Source organism: Ictalurus punctatus, chromosome 5, assembly GCF_001660625.3.
Source record: "Ictalurus punctatus breed USDA103 chromosome 5, Coco_2.0, whole genome shotgun sequence".
NCBI classification, from domain to species: domain Eukaryota; kingdom Metazoa; phylum Chordata; class Actinopteri; order Siluriformes; family Ictaluridae; genus Ictalurus; species Ictalurus punctatus.
The window spans coordinates 16754350-16772519 of record NC_030420.2 but is presented as its reverse complement, the minus strand read 5'-3'; the positions used below and the strand labels follow the sequence as shown (position 1 = coordinate 16772519).

General features: G+C 39.9%; 1 protein-coding gene across 2 annotated transcripts in view; it reads left to right on the top strand.

The window, feature by feature from the left end:
• Positions 1 to 18170, top strand: part of gcn1 (GCN1 activator of EIF2AK4) — a 102843-nt gene that overhangs the window by 6919 nt on the left and 77754 nt on the right. For both annotated transcript variants that reach the window (XR_006982528.2, XM_017468034.3), the window contains exons 6-19: positions 5295 to 5393; positions 7843 to 7977; positions 8067 to 8135; positions 8224 to 8332; positions 8436 to 8510; positions 8591 to 8719; positions 9001 to 9051; positions 11494 to 11592; positions 11690 to 11863; positions 12059 to 12211; positions 12412 to 12504; positions 12596 to 12671; positions 14904 to 15063; positions 15172 to 15361. Coding sequence is in view for 1 of the 2 variants with exons in the window: in XM_017468034.3 (XP_017323523.1) it covers positions 5295 to 5393; positions 7843 to 7977; positions 8067 to 8135; positions 8224 to 8332; positions 8436 to 8510; positions 8591 to 8719; positions 9001 to 9051; positions 11494 to 11592; positions 11690 to 11863; positions 12059 to 12211; positions 12412 to 12504; positions 12596 to 12671; positions 14904 to 15063; positions 15172 to 15361 (1612 nt within the window). In the remaining variant the exon portion in view is untranslated. The remainder of the gene's footprint in view (positions 1 to 5294; positions 5394 to 7842; positions 7978 to 8066; positions 8136 to 8223; positions 8333 to 8435; positions 8511 to 8590; positions 8720 to 9000; positions 9052 to 11493; positions 11593 to 11689; positions 11864 to 12058; positions 12212 to 12411; positions 12505 to 12595; positions 12672 to 14903; positions 15064 to 15171; positions 15362 to 18170) is intronic.

Below are 18170 nucleotides of genomic sequence, written 5' to 3'. Positions count from 1 at the left end.
AACACTCTAAACATTGATCTGATATTGCTACATTGTCATGTAATGGGTTTGTTATAGTACTGTCTGGTTTTAATTTAATGGCCTGTATTTCACGTCTAATATTTTCAACCTTATCAATGAAAAATTTCATGAAATCTTCACTGCTATGTAATGATTGAGTGTTTCTCTCTGTAGTGGTTTTATTCCTAGTTAATTTTGCTACTGTGTTGAAAAGGAATCTAGAATTGTTTTTGTTGTCTCCTATTAAGGTAGAGAAATAGATTTTTCTAGCATCGCCAAGAGATTTCCTATATTTCAGTAGGCTCTCCTTCCATGCTGTTTGAAATATCACCAGTTTGGTTTGACGCCATTTACGTTCTAATTGTCGAGTTGTCCGTTTTAAGGTTCGCGTTTGATCGTTATACCAGGGTGCTAATTTTTTTTTCTCTAATTATTTTCCTTTTGAGTGGAGCCACTCTATCTAGCGTGTAGCGGAGTGTTGACTCCAAGCTTTCAGTCGCATGATCGAGTTCTATGGGATCTGACTGTGATCCAAATCTAATTGATGTTTCTGCGAGGTTATTTATGAAGCTCGCTGCAGTAGCTGATGTCTAGGTACGTTTTACGCGGTAGCGAGGCGAGGTGGAAATATTATGATCAATACGTATTATGAACGAGATAAGATTATGGTCTGAGACAACTTCAGACAGCAGAAAAATTATAATATTTTCTGTACTTAGTCCGTATGTTAGTATGAGGTCAAGAGTGTGACCACCATTATGAGTAGGCCCGATTACGTTCTGATTAATCCCTATTGCATCTAAGATGGACACAACCGCTAATCTTAGAGGGTCTTCCAGGTTATCAAAATGAATATTAAAGTCTCCGACGATTAATGCTTTATCTACAGACACAACCAGGTTTGAGACAAAGTCTGCAAATTCACTAAGAAATTCAGTATATGGCCCTGGGGGTCTGTAAATAATAATTAGAGGAATTGACTTATTTTTTGTGGCTACATAACTTATACTGGTATAAAGAATTTCAAAAGAATTAAATTTATGCTTAGGTTTTTGTGTGACGACTAGATTTTTACTATGGATGAGACCAACACCTCCTCCTCTACCAGTTGAATGAGGCTGATGTACATAACTGTATCCAGGAGGACTGGCTTCATTTAATGCTATGTACTTGTTTGGTTTAATCCAAGTTTCTGTTAAACACATTAAATTACATTCCTGATCAGTAATGATGTCGTTAACAATAAGAGCCTTAGACGCAAGAGATCTAATGTTTAATAGTCCTAGCCTCAGATCAAATGTGCTGGCTGTGCATTCAATATGATTTAATTTTATGTTAATTAGGTTGCGAAGATAGACTTTCCGAGATTTTCTATATATTTGTATAGCTTGGGGAACAGACACAGTCTCTATAGTATGTATTACCGGTGCCAGATTTTTAATTGAACATTGATTATACTGAATGTTGTTATTATTGGAAGATGTACTTACGGTAGGCAGTCACTTGGTGTGTAGCGCCTTCGAGATGATGTCTGACAGCAGTTCCGCTCCAAGGCTGCTGGGGTGCAGGCCATCAGGACGAAACAACCTAGGATGCTCCCAGAACAGATTCCAGTTATTGACAAACACCAGATTCTGCTCATTACACCAAGAGACTAACCAATCATTTAATGCTAGAAGTCTACTGAACTTTTCTGCTCCACGTCTGTATGTGGGAAGAGGTCCAGAGACGATGATCTTCGCGGTGGGTGATCTGCCCCGTACTGTCTCGATCAGGCTGGAGAAGTCCCTCTTCAGAACCTCCGTCTGCCGCAGCCTAGTGTCGTTCGTCCCCGCGTGCAGCACAACCGCTCCAATGCGCTCGTCCTTCTTCAGGATCCCGGATACCTGTGCAGCGACATCAAGGACACAAGCACCAGAAAAAGAGTGTGTGCGCACCTTACCTTTAGATGAGGCTACACGGATGTTCCGCACAATGGAGTCCCTGACGATCACAGCGTTGGGTCTGGTCTGACGGAGAGGGGCGAAGCGGTTCCTGGTTGGAATCTCAAACACCGGAGGTGGAGAGGGTCCAGCCCGTGCCTTCCGCCGCTGGTTCACCCAAGGCCCGAGGTGTGTTGGCGCCGGCATGACGGAGACCATGGCTGGGAAAGTCCTAGGTGCGCGGTCCCTGTACAGAGAAACACACGGTGTAGAGGGGCTGGGAGTGGAAATACCACACTGTGTGCTTACCTTGGATATGTGGGCAGAGGCACAAGATGTTTCCAGCGCAGTTTGTCGCTCCAGCAGCTGGGCCTGCTTGTCGAGTAGGCCGCGGATCTGCTTCTCCACATCCTCCAGTTCCAGCCGCACTATGTGAAGCTTGAGCGAGTCCTCATCTGCACTCAAAACCGGAGAGACAGCAGACATATTTGTTTTTTAAACAGAACAGCGGTAAATGAGAAATGTGAAACGTGAACAAGGCTAGCGGTAGGTGATGCTAGCGGGCTACGGGCTACAAGCTAGTCTCGGATGTTTGTAATTCAAATTTAGCGACAGCGCAACGTTACGATTGTTTTATCTAAAATAGTGTCAGTTATACTTGTATAACGTAAGGTAAATAATTTTAAAGTATAGAGATTAGAAGAAATTAATGTAATAGCGTTAGCTCGAAGGGTGCTGCTTCCTCAGTGACACTTCAGGTTGCCAGATGTACACTAAAGAGTAAATAGTCAGATGTTAGAAGACAGGAAAATTCTAAAATGGCAGTGCCGGATACATATGTGAGCCACATTGCAACAAACACAAATTGTGAGCACACACAATTAACACTCTATAGTCTGAGGCCTTTCAGACACCTTTGAGGTAGTCTGACATGCCTTTACATTTTAATATATTTCACCTATTTAAAAACATTCATCCAAAAATGCTACATATGCTTATATTTACTACAAACTCACCAACACTAATTTGAGAGCAGTACGAATGTCATGAATATAGGTTTTGTTTAAATTAACTGTAAAGTTACACTTTTCAAAAACCTATTTTCAGTGGTGGTTGGGATACTGTGTTAAACACATTATAAACATTATTGACAGGACTTTTGAGCTCTGAACCTTGTAAGCATAGGTGTTGGCTACATGTAGGTGATTAAATCATGCTGAAATGTCATGTGGTCTGACTACAAAAGTTGTAGAACTTTGAAGTGACACTATTTTTTTTCAAAGCCAGTGGCTTACACAATGAATATTGATGAGATAGGTGTCAACACCTGTAATAGTTCCCCTCCCTATTGTCAAAGGTAATTGCCCATTGGGATGTCATTGTGTCTCCCACACCCATCCGGTCAGTGTGAATTGTAAGGATAGCAGAGACAATAAAATCCTTTTTACAGTTTATTGAAAATACTGTGTTCAACCCCACACATGCAATGGAATACTACAAAATAAGATGAATAAAAGAACAATGAATTGTCAGTCCTGATGCCAAGTTTCAAAACAGTTTCTGTCTTGTTGAAGGCAAAGGAAGACATCACATGCTTTGCACTTCCAATGGATTTTTGTTTGGGAGCAAACACTATGAATGAAAAACTTTATTTATAGCTTATGGGTAATTAGTTGACCTTTCTGGTTGCTATGATACGTTTTTCTAATCTGTTACGTAGACAGAGAAGTTTTAGCAACGCAAGCTGCTTTACATATGTTTTATCTAGAAAAGTGATAGATATGGTATGCATAGTTGACGGAGGCAAAATAATTCACTCAACTCTGAACATGTATGTACTATGAAAGGCATGAATTGCAGTGCTAAGCATGTAATCATAATCATTCCATGACAAAAGCTAGTCAACAAAACTTACTCATCACAAACATCCTCTGCCGGATCAAATTGAAGTTCAAAATGGCAACGTTCGTCCTCACTGACCTGATTTTTGGGTAAAATGAGCACTAGGCGCTGTGTTTCCCCGGAGATGTGCCTGCTTTTTGGGTAACACGTGCTCTTGTTTATATGAGTAAATTTGGGCGTTGTCACATGTTTTCTTGCCTCATAATTACCCAATAACGACTGCTGATTTACCATAATGTTATTATATGAATAGCTCTCGTTGCTAATGGGTGGGACATCAAGAGCTGTTTTCTGAAACATGCATGCTGTTCATTTTATCCTCCTCACAAAGCTCTAAAAATATGTGTAGTTTCTATATACATTTGGACAGTAGACTGTTCAAAGTTTCTGGGGATGTCAGTTTTATGTTTGTAGGACAAAAACCCGTGGAGATTTTGATGCGGAAGTGCGAACATTCTATTTTCTCTCGCAGGCAGGAGAGCCGACAGTAAAGGGTTAAAAAAAAAAATGTCACCATCTATCTTAGCCTTCTCTCAGAGTCCACCACTGGCATCAACAATAAAAAAAAAATCAATTAGCATCTTGTTATAGTGCATTATATCATGGATTTACAGTTTTATTTGGATAATTGCTACTTGCATACAATTGTGCTCATAAATTTACAAAACCCTTGCAGAATATGCAAAATGTTAATACAAATTTTTTAATATTTTTTTTGTTTTTTTAATTTTGTTTATTTAATACTGCCCCAAATAAACTATTTCACATAACATGTGTTTACATATAGTCCACAAGACACAATAATAACTGAATTTACGCATATGAACCCATTCAAAATGGGTCGTTTATCATCCAGGTAACGAGACACAGTATTAAGAACCAAGCTTATGTGAACTTTTGAATGGGTTCATATGTGTAAATTCAGTTATTATTGTCTTATGGACTATATGTAAACATCTGTTATGAGAGAGCTTATTTGGGGCAGTATTAAATTTAAAAACATTTAATTCAAAAACTAATATTTTTTTTATGATCCTTTTTTTTTTTAATTATTAACTTTTGCAGATTCTGCAAGGGGTATGTAAATTTATGAGCACAACTTTAACATTGTGTAGCATATTATTTTTGTTATTTCAGTAATACTTCCATTTAGTCTTAGTGTATTTGTTGTTTTGAAATTTATTGTTGTCTGTTTTTGTTTTTTTACTATTTTATTACATTTTTAAAAATATTAATTTGTATGTTGTGTTTTTGTGAAAAGGGAAACTGAAAAAGCATATTCTTTACTATGATTATTTGCTTATTATGCATATTTTGTTATCACAACAGCACTAATGGAGGTATATTTGAACACCAGAAGTGTACAACACTGATATGAAATTCTAGAGTTGTATTAATAGATGTAATGGGCCTAAATAAGCTGTGTTGGAATGTTCATTAAAATCTGTGTATGTGTCTGTGTGAGAACAGGTGGAGGTGCAGAGTCTGCTCCTTGCTGAGGTCATGGGTGGAGCCTCCAAAAATGCAATCAAGTCTGTCACTAAGCGGCTTAACAAGTTGTGGAAAGATGTGAGACCATCAGCAGCAGAATTACATATTGGTCATATTTCTTTTTATGTCCGGGGGTCTCCTTTATAAAACCTTAGACACTGGAAAACTCAAGGCTTACAGTCAAAACATACGAAACATGGAGTTTCTGATTTAATGCACCCAATTTAGAACTGCTGTGTCTCTAATTCATAGGGCAAACCACTGCAGTCATTAAAGACACAGCAGGTTAATTGTAATGGCAGCCTGCATACCTGGACACAAGTGGGGCCAGAACTAATTAATCTGGAGCCAGAGCCATATCAACCTCCAGTTCTCATCTGTTGTCCCATTGAAACTAAGCAGGGTTGTGCCTGGCTAGCACCTGGATGGGAGACCTCCTGCGGGAAACTAAGGTTGCTGCTGGAAGTGGTATTGAGATGTTAAATTGAGGTCTCTCTCTGGTAGTTTAAAAAAAAGACCCAGGGTATAACCTAGTGAAATTCCCCCACTGGCCCTTCTCTATCATTCTCTACCCCCTAATAATCCTCATCTCTGAATTGATAGCTGCTGTTGCATCATCCAGGTGGATGCTACACACTAGTGCTTGTTGAGGAGATTCCCTTCCCATACTATGTAAAGCTCTTTGAGTGTCTAGAAAAGCACTATATCCAGTGCATCCAGAAAGTATTCACAGCGCTTCACTTTTTCCAGATTTTGAAATGGATCAAAATTTTCCTTAAAATTCTACAAACAATGCCCCATAATGACAACGTGAAAGAAGTTTGTTTGAAATCTTTTCAAATGTATTAACAATAAAAACACATTTACAAAAGTATTCACAGCCTTTGCCATGACACTCAAAATTGAGCTCAGGTGCATCCTGTTTCCACTGATCATCCTTGAGATGTTTGTACAACTTGATTGGAGTCCACCTGTGGTAAATTCAGTTGATTGGACACGATTTGGAAAGGCAAACACCTGTCTATATAAGGTCCCACAGTTAACAATGCATGTCAGAGCACAAACCAAGCCATGAAGTTCAAGTAATTGTCTGTAGACCTCCGAGACAGGATTGTATTGAGGCACAGATCTGGGGAAGGGTACAGAGACATTTCTGCAGCATTGAAGGTCCCAATGAGCACAGTGGCCTCCATCATCCATAAATGGAAGAAGTTTGGAACCAGCAGGACTCTTCCTAGAGCTGGCCACCCGGCCAAACTGAGTGATCGGGGGAGAAGGGCCTTAGTCAAGGAGGTGACCAAAAACTTGATGGTCACTGTGACAGAGCTCCAGCGTGTCTCTGTGAAGAGAGGAGAACCTTCCAGAAGAACAACCATCTCTGCAGCACTCCACCAATCAGGCCTGTATGGTAGAGTGGCCAGATGGAAGCCACTCCTCAGTAAAAGGCACATGAAAGCCCGCCTGGAGTTTGCCAAAAGGCACCTGAAGGACTCTCAGACCAAAGATTGAACACTTTGGCCTGAATGGCAAGCGTCATGTCTGGAGGAAACCACTCATCACCTGGCCAATACCATCCATACAGTGAAGCATGGTGGTGGCAGCATCATGCTGTGGGGGCTGTGGGGATGTTTTTCAGCGGCAGGAACTGGGAGAGTAGTCAGGATTGAGGGAAAGATGAATGCAACAATGTACAGAGACGTCCTTGATGAAAACCTGCTCCAGAGCGCTCTGGACCTCAGACTAGGGCGAAGGTTCATCTTCCAACAGGACAACAACCCTAAGCACACAGCCAAGATAACAAAGGAGTGGCTACAGGACAACTCTGTGAACGTCCTTGAGTGGCCCAGCCACAGCCCAGACTTGAACCCGATTGAACATCTCTGGAGAGATCTGAAAATGGCTGTGCACCGACGCTCCCCATCCAACCTGATAGAGCTTGAGAGGTCCTGCAAAGAAGAATGGGAGAAACTGCCCCAAAATTGGTGTGCCAAGCTTGTAGCATCATACTCAAAAAGACTTGAGGCTGTAATTGGTGCCAAAGGTGCTTCAACAAAGAATTGAGCAAAGGCTGTGAATACTTATGTAAATGTGCTTTTTTGTTTATTATTTTTAATAAATTTGCAAAGATTTCAAACAAACAACTTTCACGTTGTCATTATGGGGTATTGTTTGTAGAATTTTGTGGAAAATAATTTAATCCATTTTGGAATAAGGCTGTAACATAACAAAATGTGGAAAAAGTGGAGCGCTGTGAATACTTTCCAGATACACTGTAAATGTAACTGTGTGTATGTCTGAACCTGGCCCTTTATAGTACCTGGGCAAGAATGGTAAATATATACAGCACAGTACAGACTGTCCTAAAGTAAAGTACAGTCATGCCACATAATCTGGTGTAAAAGAACTAATATATACTTATAAATGGGACTCCTGGCTGCCAGTTTAACATGTAATTATAACCTAAATTGAAAGCTTTACAACTGCAGTTTATTTTTCATTTTATTTTATTTCTTTTATTTATCTCCAGAGCCCAGGGTTGGTTGATCAGTACATGAGCACCCTGTTGAGCTTGGACCAGAGTCCCTCCTCTCTGCCTCTGCTGGCAGAGTGTGTGGACTTCTGCACCTCTCAGAAAGACATGGCCACCATCAACAAGCACAAGGTGGGTTTCTCCTATAATACACAGCTTCACTGCATTTGCTCACATATCCATAATTTTCCAGGCTTGTTTTCAAACACATGTTCTTTCAGGCCGCTATCTTAGATCTGTACTTGAAGACTGTACTAATGAGCAAAACCAGACCACTCCAGCACATTCTGGTGAGTGGGACCGGAACTTTTTGGACAAGGACACATTCTTTTATGAGCATTTTGCATTATCTTGAAAAAAACCCCCTTTTTTTTTCAGGCTAAAAGTAGTTCTCTGCTTTGCCATGTTTCTCACTCTGAGTTCAAGGAGCAGCTCTTGCCCACTCTACAGAAAGCCCTGCTGCGTAGCCCTGAAAACTCCATACAGAGTAGGATACACACTAATACACATTCTACACTAGAATTGATATTGCTGAAGTTTGGCTCATATTCCTCTCTCTCTCTGTCTCCCTCGCTCTCTCTCATATTTAGCCATCTCTTCGATGCTGGCTTCACTTACTCTTGATCTCAGCCAGTATGCTTTGGACATTGGGAAAGGCCTTGCCAGTAAGTTTAATACTAACAGTTAAAGTAAATAGAAATGTTTGCCATTATATTTTAATTGTGTTTGTGTGTGTGTTTTTCAGGCCAGCTGAAGGCGAGTAACATGGAATTAATGGAACATGCAGTTCAGGCCATGCAAAATTTGGCCCAGCAGTGTAGTGACCCAACTGCCATCCAGGATCTAGTAACACACCTCTTTGGCATTCTTGGAGGTGACCGATTTTATATGCATACATTTGTATTTGTGGTGGGCAGTATACCAGCATAAGAGACACTGCAGGAGTGGATAAATCACCAGCCAGGCACCCAAGCAGAAAAAAACCCTGCTTATTATAGTCTTTTGCAAAACAAAAGCTTTTTTTTTTAAGTACATACTTTTACATACTTTTTACTTTTTTTTTTATACAATATTTATGTATTGTATATATCTATTGAATTATAAATGATGATTTTTTTTTTTTCTTGTCTTATGTATGGCTCTTGTTGCTTGCAGGTTCAGAGGGGAAACTCACTGTAGTGGGCCAAAAAATGAATGTGCTTTCAGGTATGATTGTATGGAGTTAATTTTGTGCCAAATGTTTCAAATAAAAATCTTAAAATCCTATTAATATCAAAATGTAAAAAAAAAAATATTTCACACGTAAATAATGAATCAAATCCAAATAAATCTTTCAAAAGGATTACTTCTAATTTATACTGATTCATTTTGCTTTAATTCTTTTCTATTTGCAGATTTTTCTCATGCTGTCTTTTTCTTCCGCAATCACTTTTTGCTTCGAGTCCTCAGCAGCAGGGTATTGCATTAAAAATAATATGGTTACCTACTGAATTGTTTGTAGATTCCTTCACACAGATTTCTTTGTCATAGTGTCTTCATTCCATTCAGTTAAGTATCAGTTTATAAAGATATCTAGGGTATGAGGCTGAAGCTATCTTCTTATTCACCAGCTTCTTATTCTGATTTTTTTGTTTCTACTTTCTGACTAATTCTGATACCATTATCTCATTATGAAAATGTCTCAAAAACTTGATACATCTGCATTAAACTAAATATAATATATTTTCAAAATATTCAAAATGAAGAAATTTACTGCAGAGGGTTTTTAATAATGACCCTGTAAATTTGGAATCTGAGACAATTTTAAATGTCAAATAACTTTCATATAAAATTGTCAGGTTTCTGGGATGTTTTGAGAATGAGTATATAGTAGTGTACGGAATTGTATATGATATTAGTGCTCTTCATAGCGCCATCTACAGCCACTAGATTGGATGACCTGAGCCTTCTTAGGCGGTAATTGGAAAATCCTTATAAGAAACGAACTTCAGCCTCATCACCTAACTAATGTTATCTGTTTAACTGGATGGAAAGAAGACACTTGTATGAAAAATATTTGTGAATGCATCTACAAACAATTCAGAAGCTACTCATATTATTTTATCAATCTTAATGCAACTAAAATACAGCTTTCTTGCTGCTGAGCACTCTGCTCCGTTTGTTCTGATATGTCAGGATGTTACACCTTTAATGGGATGGCTAACTTTCAGAGCACTTTCCACTCCAAAATCAGTTGACCCATCTAAGACCCACCCCCAGTAAAATGTGCCAGAAGACAGAACCCAAAAAGTTTGCAAAAGAGTGATTCCAGGAGCAAAAAAATAGCATGAGAAAAATCTGCAATTAGAAAAAATTTTAAGCAAAATGAGAGTATGAATCAGAAGTAATCTTTTTGATAAATTTATTGATTTGATTCTCATTACTTGCATTTGAGGTATACATGTGCATATCAAAAAATTTTAAAAGCATGGAAAAGAACATTTTTCCCATAATTTAATTAAACAAGTGGAACTTTCCTATATTCTAGATTCATTACACATAAAGTGAAATATTTCAAGCCTTTTTTTTTTGTTTTAATCTTGATGAATATGGCTTACAGCTCATTGAAATAAAAAATCCAGTATTTCAAAAATGAATATTTTCAAAATATTAGAATAAAGAACTTATAATACAGAAATGTCGCAGTGTCACATTCCTAGTGTCAAGCCACTCCTGAACCAGAGACAACATCAGAAGCATCTTACCTGGGCTAAGGAGAAAAAGAACTGAACCGTTGCTCCATGGTCCAAAGTAATCTTTTCAGATGAAAGTAAATTTTGCATTTCATTTGGAAATCAAGGTCCCAGAGTCTGGAGGAAGAGTGGAGAGGCACAGAATCCAAGTTGCTTGAAGTCCAGTGTGAAGTTTCCACAGTCAGTGATGATTTGGGGTGCCATGTCATCTGCTGGTGTTGGTCCACTGTGTTTTCTCAAGTCGAGAGTCAATGCAGCGTCTACCAGGAGATTTTAGAGCACTTCATGCTTCCATCTGCTGGCCATCTGCTGGCCATCCAACTCACCTGACCTGAACCCCATAGAGAATCTAACAGAGACACCAGACCTAACAATACAGATGAGCCGAAGGCCGCTATCAAAGCAACCTGGGCTTCCAGAACACCTCAGCAGTGCCACAGGCTAATTGCCTCCATGCCATGCTGCATTGATGCAGTAATATGTGCAAAAGGATCCCCGACCAAGTACTGAGTGCATAAATTAACTTGCTTTTCAGAAGTTCTACATTTCTGCGTTATAAATTCTTTATTGTAATATTTTGAGATACTGGATTTTTGATTTCATGATCTGTAAGGCGTAATCACCAAGATAAAAAAAAAGGGTTGAAATATTTCACTTTATGTGTAATGAATCTAAAATAATTAAAAGTTAAACTTTTTGAATTAAATTATGGAGAAAAAAAAAAACTTTTCCATGATATTCAAATATTAGTGAATATTTTACATTTTGATAATATTTTGCTTGTGGTTTTATATAATTTATTTGAAAATTTTGGCACAATATTAACGAATGAGTTTTACTTTGCCCTTGGCTTTTCCTTTTACCAGCGTCATTGATTTCAAGGTATGATTTCAATGTTTGTATATTCCATGTGCAGGGATAAAAAGCTGTAGCCATCATGCAGTCTCTGGCTTCTCCAGCCAGTCACTCAGCTCCAGTGTGGCACTGCAGTTTATCCCATTTCTGCAGCAAGAAGGTGAGCAACATTTCCTCCACTGGTCCTCAGGAGTAGTGAAGCATGAATAATCACATGGTTGTGAATATTTTGCTGATTTTGTGTTTGTGTGTGATAGTACATGAGGGGACACTGGTGCATGCTGTGTCTGTGATGTCTCTTTGGATGGCACGTTTGAATGTGGAGGTTCCAGCTGCTCTGAGAGACTGGCTTAAGAAAGCCTTCACACTGAAGTCCTCCACCTCCTCTGTCCGCCACGCCTACCTGCAGGCCATGCTCAGAGCCTTCAAAGGTCATCAACTGTGCTTATTTATTTATTTAAATTGAATTATTTCTAGGTCAGTTTGTTCATAATTTTTTGTTTAGTGGTTTGTGTGTGTATTTTCCTTTTAATGGATTTTGAACTGACTTTATCCCAGTTCTAGATGCAGCATGTGTACTTAATTTTTTACACTTTACCCGCTCTGTATTCCTCTGTTGTTTATAGGAGACACCTTGAGCCAGGCTCTGGATCTCATTCCTCTCCTCATCCAGACGGTAGAGAAAGCGGCTGCTCAGAGCTCTCAGCATGCCCTTCTCTCTGAGGCCCTGGCAGCTTCAGTGCTGCTATGTCATCTCTCCATACTGGACTCAGTTCCTGGTGAGGCATTCTGAGTTTTATAACAGTTTTGTTTAATGGTCTTTTTGATGAAGGTGCAGTCATAATCTCACTTCAACTGTAAAACGTTATAATCTTGAAATAAATTATTTGAGCAGTATAGTTTGAATAAGTGTTTTTTGTTACCTGTTGATTTGATTATTTCTGACTTTGGATATTTAAATGGTTTGATGTTTCTGTAGAATCTAAACTGACCTCCTTTTGGAACCTGATTTTGGATGAGAAAAAACCTCTCTTTACCACAGAGAAATTTCTCGTTCAGACCAGTGAGGAAGGTTGGTGTCTCTCACAGTTACCCACTGATAATTTTGACTGGCACTTCGGTATATTCAAACTGATTTTTGTTTCTTTTCTTTTTTTCCTCAGCACTGTGCACTGTACTGCAGCTGTGTGAGAGACTATTCCTGGACCACCCGCAGAGGCTCAACAACAACAAGGCTCAGTCAGTTGTACCCCATTTCTTCTAAAATCATGCCACATGTCTTGATGGAAAGGCATCAGTATTTTCAGCATTCCCTTGCCTTTCTCTCTGCCTCTAGTTGGCTTTCCATCCATCTTTGTGAACTTTAGTACAATTTATGTTTCAGTAGTTAATGTCACTTTCTCTGTTTGAAATAGGTGCACTTCAAAAATGCATGCTTTAATACAAAATAGTCAACATTGTACATATGCACTCACCGTCCACTTTAAAAGAAACACCTGTAGATCTACTCATTTATGAAATTATTTAATCAGTCATTTATGTGCCAGTAGCATAATGCATAAAATCATGCAGATACAGGTAAAAAGCTTAAGTTTATGTTCACATCAAACATCAGCAGCGAGAAAAATGTGGTCACAATGACTTTGGCCATCGCATTGTTCTTGGTGTCCGGCAAGCTGGTTTGAGTATTTCAGAAACTACTGATCTCCAGGGATTTTCACACTCAATGGCTCTAATTTATCAGACTTTTAGTAAAATTTTGTGTAAATGTTTGCATAAGCCAAAACAAACTTTCCACCAGATTTACAAAATGCTGATTGTGATTTTGTTCGTTAGGCTCCCATAAAGTGCAAAGCATGTTCCCAACATAGCTCATTTCCATTTAGTGATGCCCACAAAACTCCATAAAAGGTAAAGCTCAGAAAGGGCTGGAAACACAAAATGACTACTACATGGTGAAAGAAAAGGCAGATGTGGAATTTATTTTGACTTATTATGACTTAAAAATACTAAATCTAGAGACAAGTGAAATTGGGTGTTAATTAAGTGAGGTGACAAGAGCATGGCGGGACAATGAAGGAGAAAAAAAAAAAGATATACACCACCCTGGTGATCATGCACACCAAGTGCGTCACACAAATAGTTTTAGGTGTCTTGGCTGATAAACTTTTTTAATGCAGAGCATTAAAAGAAGTTTTTGTGGCAAATGCAGATGATATATAAGCCAGCTTTCTTCCTCTAAATTTTTTTTTTCATTATTTAAACATCCTAGTGGACTAGTATGAGGATATGTTTTTTACAGAGATTACAAAGCACTTCTGTAAGAAGTTTTGGGTAAGGGTGTCTTCTAAATGCTGTAAATAAACAAGCTATTTAAACTCAACAGTGTAATTCATATATAGCCATATATCTGAATCTGAATATATATATTCATCCATGAATTATATGATTTGAAATCAGTCATGTCGAGGTTTACATTAGTTAGTTTTCTTTTGTGTACATTTGCACACAATTGGAGCACAAGTAGGATATGAACATTTTCCCCCCTGAAATTATTGGATTTTCATGAATACCTTGAATTTCTTGTGGAAATAGTAAGTGTAAACCCTGTGATTTATAAATGAATTCCTTCATATCCAGCTTGATAAATGAGGCCCGTTGTTGTGGGAGGCCCGTTGCAGTTCTGTGGGTAAAGTACTTTGTTGAGGAGAATGACAGGTTTGAGTTGACAGGAAGGCTACAGTAACTTAGATAACCATATGCTGCAACCACAGTGAGCAGAAAAGCATCTTATAATGCATATTTTTAACCTTGTGGTGGATGGGTTACAACAGCAGAAGGGCATACTGGGTTCAGGGCACACTCCTGTTTGCCAAAAACAGGAATCTGAGGCTACAATGGTCACAGGTTTGCTAAAATTATACAGTTGAGATGGTGAAAGCATTCCACAGTGTTTTTCCAATCTTTACCTCCCTAGCTTCGGTGAGCCTGTGCCCACTGTAGCCTCAGATTTCTGGAATTTTTTGTTTTTTTCACCATTCTGTGTAATTCTGTGTAATCCCAGGAGATTAAAGTTTTCTGAAATGCTCAAACCAGCCTGTTTGGTACCAAAAGCCATGCCATGGTGAAAGTCAGATATCAAATTTTTTTCTCATTCTGATGATATGAACATTAACTGAGCTCTTGTCCTGGATTTGTATGGGATTATGCATTGCTCCACTGCCACATGATTGGCAGATTTCATAGTTGCATGAATGAGCAGGTTTACATGTGTTCATAATAAAGTGGCTGGTTAGTGTAAATAGTATATGTAGTTTGATATACTACGGAATATATATGTATATATATATGTGTGTATGTATTTATGTATAATATTTTATTTCATCCACAGTCATTGGCTAGTAGTCATGGTAAACAAAATGTGCTTCAAACATTTTGATGTAAACATATCTTCTGCCACACTCTTTCTAGGATGTACCATCGGGCCATGGTGGCTGTGCTCCTTTGTCGAGCGTATCAGGTACGGAAGCGTGCCCATCAGAGCGTAAAGAAACTTCTTTCTTCACTGGGAAGCCCTAGCCTTGCCCACGGCCTTCTGGGAGAACTGTGTGTCGTCATACACAAACATAAGGTCAGAGATTAGCAGAAGGGAACATAATTTTTGTCAATGAGATTACTACCTTCTAATTTTTTATATTTAAATTTATTATTTTTGTTATTGTTAATCTTTCTGTCTTAGGTTTTGCCTCCAGAGGTTCTTCAGACTGAGACAGGAGAGTGGACTGAGCTGGGCCGCTTATATATCCCTCCGTGGATCCTCTTAGAGGCTCTGAGGGTGTTGTGCACAACAGCAGGCCAGTGGAATGACTCCAGCGAGGCTGAGAAACTGGCCCTAGATATTATCATCGTGGCTCACCACCCCTCCATTGGTTTGTTAAAAAAAATTCCCGTTACTTACTCTTTTCTTATGTTTTATGTAGTATATTGGTATTTGATTTTTCTAGTAGATATATAGTAGATATGTGTGTGTATGTGTGTATATATATATATATATATATGTGTGTGTGTGTGTATATATATATATATATATATATATATACACACACACACATAAAAGAGTTCACTTTCAAACATTCGCTCTGTATCTCACTATGTGAAACGCCTCGGGTGTGACCGCTTGCGGAAGCACCAATTACACTATGTCTGTCAGTTGACAGACCAAATGGTGACAGTGATGCGGGAGCCCCACCTCCCTCATATATATTGCTGCAAGTGGTCCCCAGTTCATTCTTGTTCTCTTCTCCGTGAGATCCTTATAGGGAAGCTATCCTCAACAGATTCTTGCAGGGAGTGGCCGCTAAACAGTTCACTTGACGAGCTGGTGTTTTTAGCTACATCTCCAAACACGGCTATTTTTCCCTTATTCCTCCGAGGGAATATTTACTGTAAAAGTGAATATTTTTTCTTCTGCTGTCTTTTTTTGGTGGGCACTAACCCGTTGAGGCAAGTTCTCATTTTTCTCAAGCCATTACAGCTCATTTTTCCTTTTCCCCCATGTTGAGTGGTGTATGGAGTTAATATCTCTGTGTTCGCATCTCTGTTATGGCGACTGTGAACCCAACCAGCAGCGCAGAAAAGAGTAAAGATCTCTCGCGCGTACGCTTGCGGGTCAATGATTTCATCCATAGACTCATCCCTCTATGCATTGCGTGTCTGGGAGTTAGACACGCACAGGCCATGCTCGCTAACCCTGAGTGCTGCCCACATTGCTCTCTTTTCCCTTTAAGGATATTAGAGCGCAGAACGCGAGTTGTAGCTGCGAATAATGGGGAAGTTTTTCTGCGCCATCCACTGAGAAAGACGGGACTGCTCAGCAAACCCAGTATAGCTGAACTCCCGAAATTACCCCCTCTTTGAAACAGACCCTTAGGCGGGGGTAAAGAAGAGGAGGAAGGATGATTGCTCGTCTCTTGGAAGAGGATCTGGAGGAAGATGAAAAGAATCAATTCTCCCTCCTAATCTCGCTTCCAGACCTAGCAGTGCGAAAGGTGAGTCTCCCTCCCCCATACAGGGAGACTTGGACCTTATCAAAATATGTAGGTTGAGCAGCGGCTAAACTCTCTATCCACTGGCCGTCACAACAGGAAGGCCAGGGTACAGAGAGGGGTTTATATGATGGGAAGAGGCTGCCGTCGCACACTTCCCCAGCCAAACAGCTGATTCCAGCCGTCCCCGCTTGCGTTGCAGAGATGCGCCGTTTTTGAGACAAGCCTTTCTCTCATAGAGTGCCGGTTAGAGGTTTCTCTAGAGTGGATGTACTTGATATGGAGGAACGTAATGCCCCCATTTTGATTGTCCCCTCTCCACCCGCGGGGTTATGCAAGAGAGGACGAGGTTTGGCAAAGTCAGCAGTGTGGGAAACAAATAAAAATGTTCCCTGTGCATCCCGGCAGTGGGCCAAGGGCACAGACACGTGAAAATAAAAACAAAAATGTCCAAGTCAGAGCTGCAACCCCCAGCTCCGCCACTTGAGTCAGCAAGAGCTGCAGCTGTCCGCTCGCTGCTCACGCGTAGAATTTGCGTGCATTCGCAGTACACCCTTGGGGTTTATCCACAATAAAACGGGGTTATTGTCTGCAGTTTGCTGTAAAACCACCACTTTTCAACATTGTGTTAATGTCAACAGCAGAAGGAGAGACGGCTCAGATTTTAGAAGAATGAAGAAATAACCTCTTTATTGAGCAAAAGAGCAATTCAGGTTGTGCCGCCGGAGGACAGTCATCACAACTTTTACTCCCAGAACTTTGTCGTTCCCAAAAGGGGTTGGGGGGTGGGGGTGTTCTCTGTCCCATTCTGGATTTATGGCTCCTCAACAAAAATACAAGTTCAAAATGTTGACGTTAAAGATGTTATCACAATTTATTCGTCCCAAAGACTGGCTTACGTCAGTAGATCTGAAGGATAAATATTTTCAAATAAGCATCTAATCGGCACACAGAAAATTGGGCACAGCCTATGAATTTTTGACAGTTCCTTCCGGGCTCTCTTTAGCCTCGAGGGTGTTCAGCAGTTCTGCAGTGCTCACACCACTGAGAATAATGGGTCTCAGAGTGTCAGCTCAATTTGGATGATCTGCTACTGTGTGCTCCATCATGACAGCAGGCAGAAACATAGGCAAAAATGCTCATGTCTCATTTAGAGAACTTGGGGCTCAAAATAAGTGAGACGAAGAGCTGCTTGGTGCCCACACCAGAGATAATCTATCTGGGTCTCTGACTGATCTCAGGCCTGTATGAAGCGTTTCTGTCAGCGGAGCACATCAAGTAAATTCATGGTTATTTATTCCTTTTTCAGAAAGGGAAGAAGGTCCCATTCAGACTATATTTACGTCTGCTAGGACTGATGGCCTCAACAGTCTCGGTTATTCCACTGGGGTTGTTGCGAATGAGAGAGTTTCAACACTGGACGGCAGCGCTGCGCTTGTGTCCAAAATGGAACCTCAACCGCAAAGTGATAGTATCACCACTCTGCATGCGCACTCTCCGTCACTGGAGGGGTCTTGCGTTTCTCGAGTCAGGGATTCCGATGGGGGTCAGTTTCTCTGAGAGAGGTGGTTACAATGGACGCGTCACTCAGGTTGGGGTGCAGTGTGCGAGGGAAGGATACCCAAAGAGAGATGACCCATCTCGCTACAGAAAGCACACAGAAACTTCCTAGAATTGTTAACAGTGTTTCTGG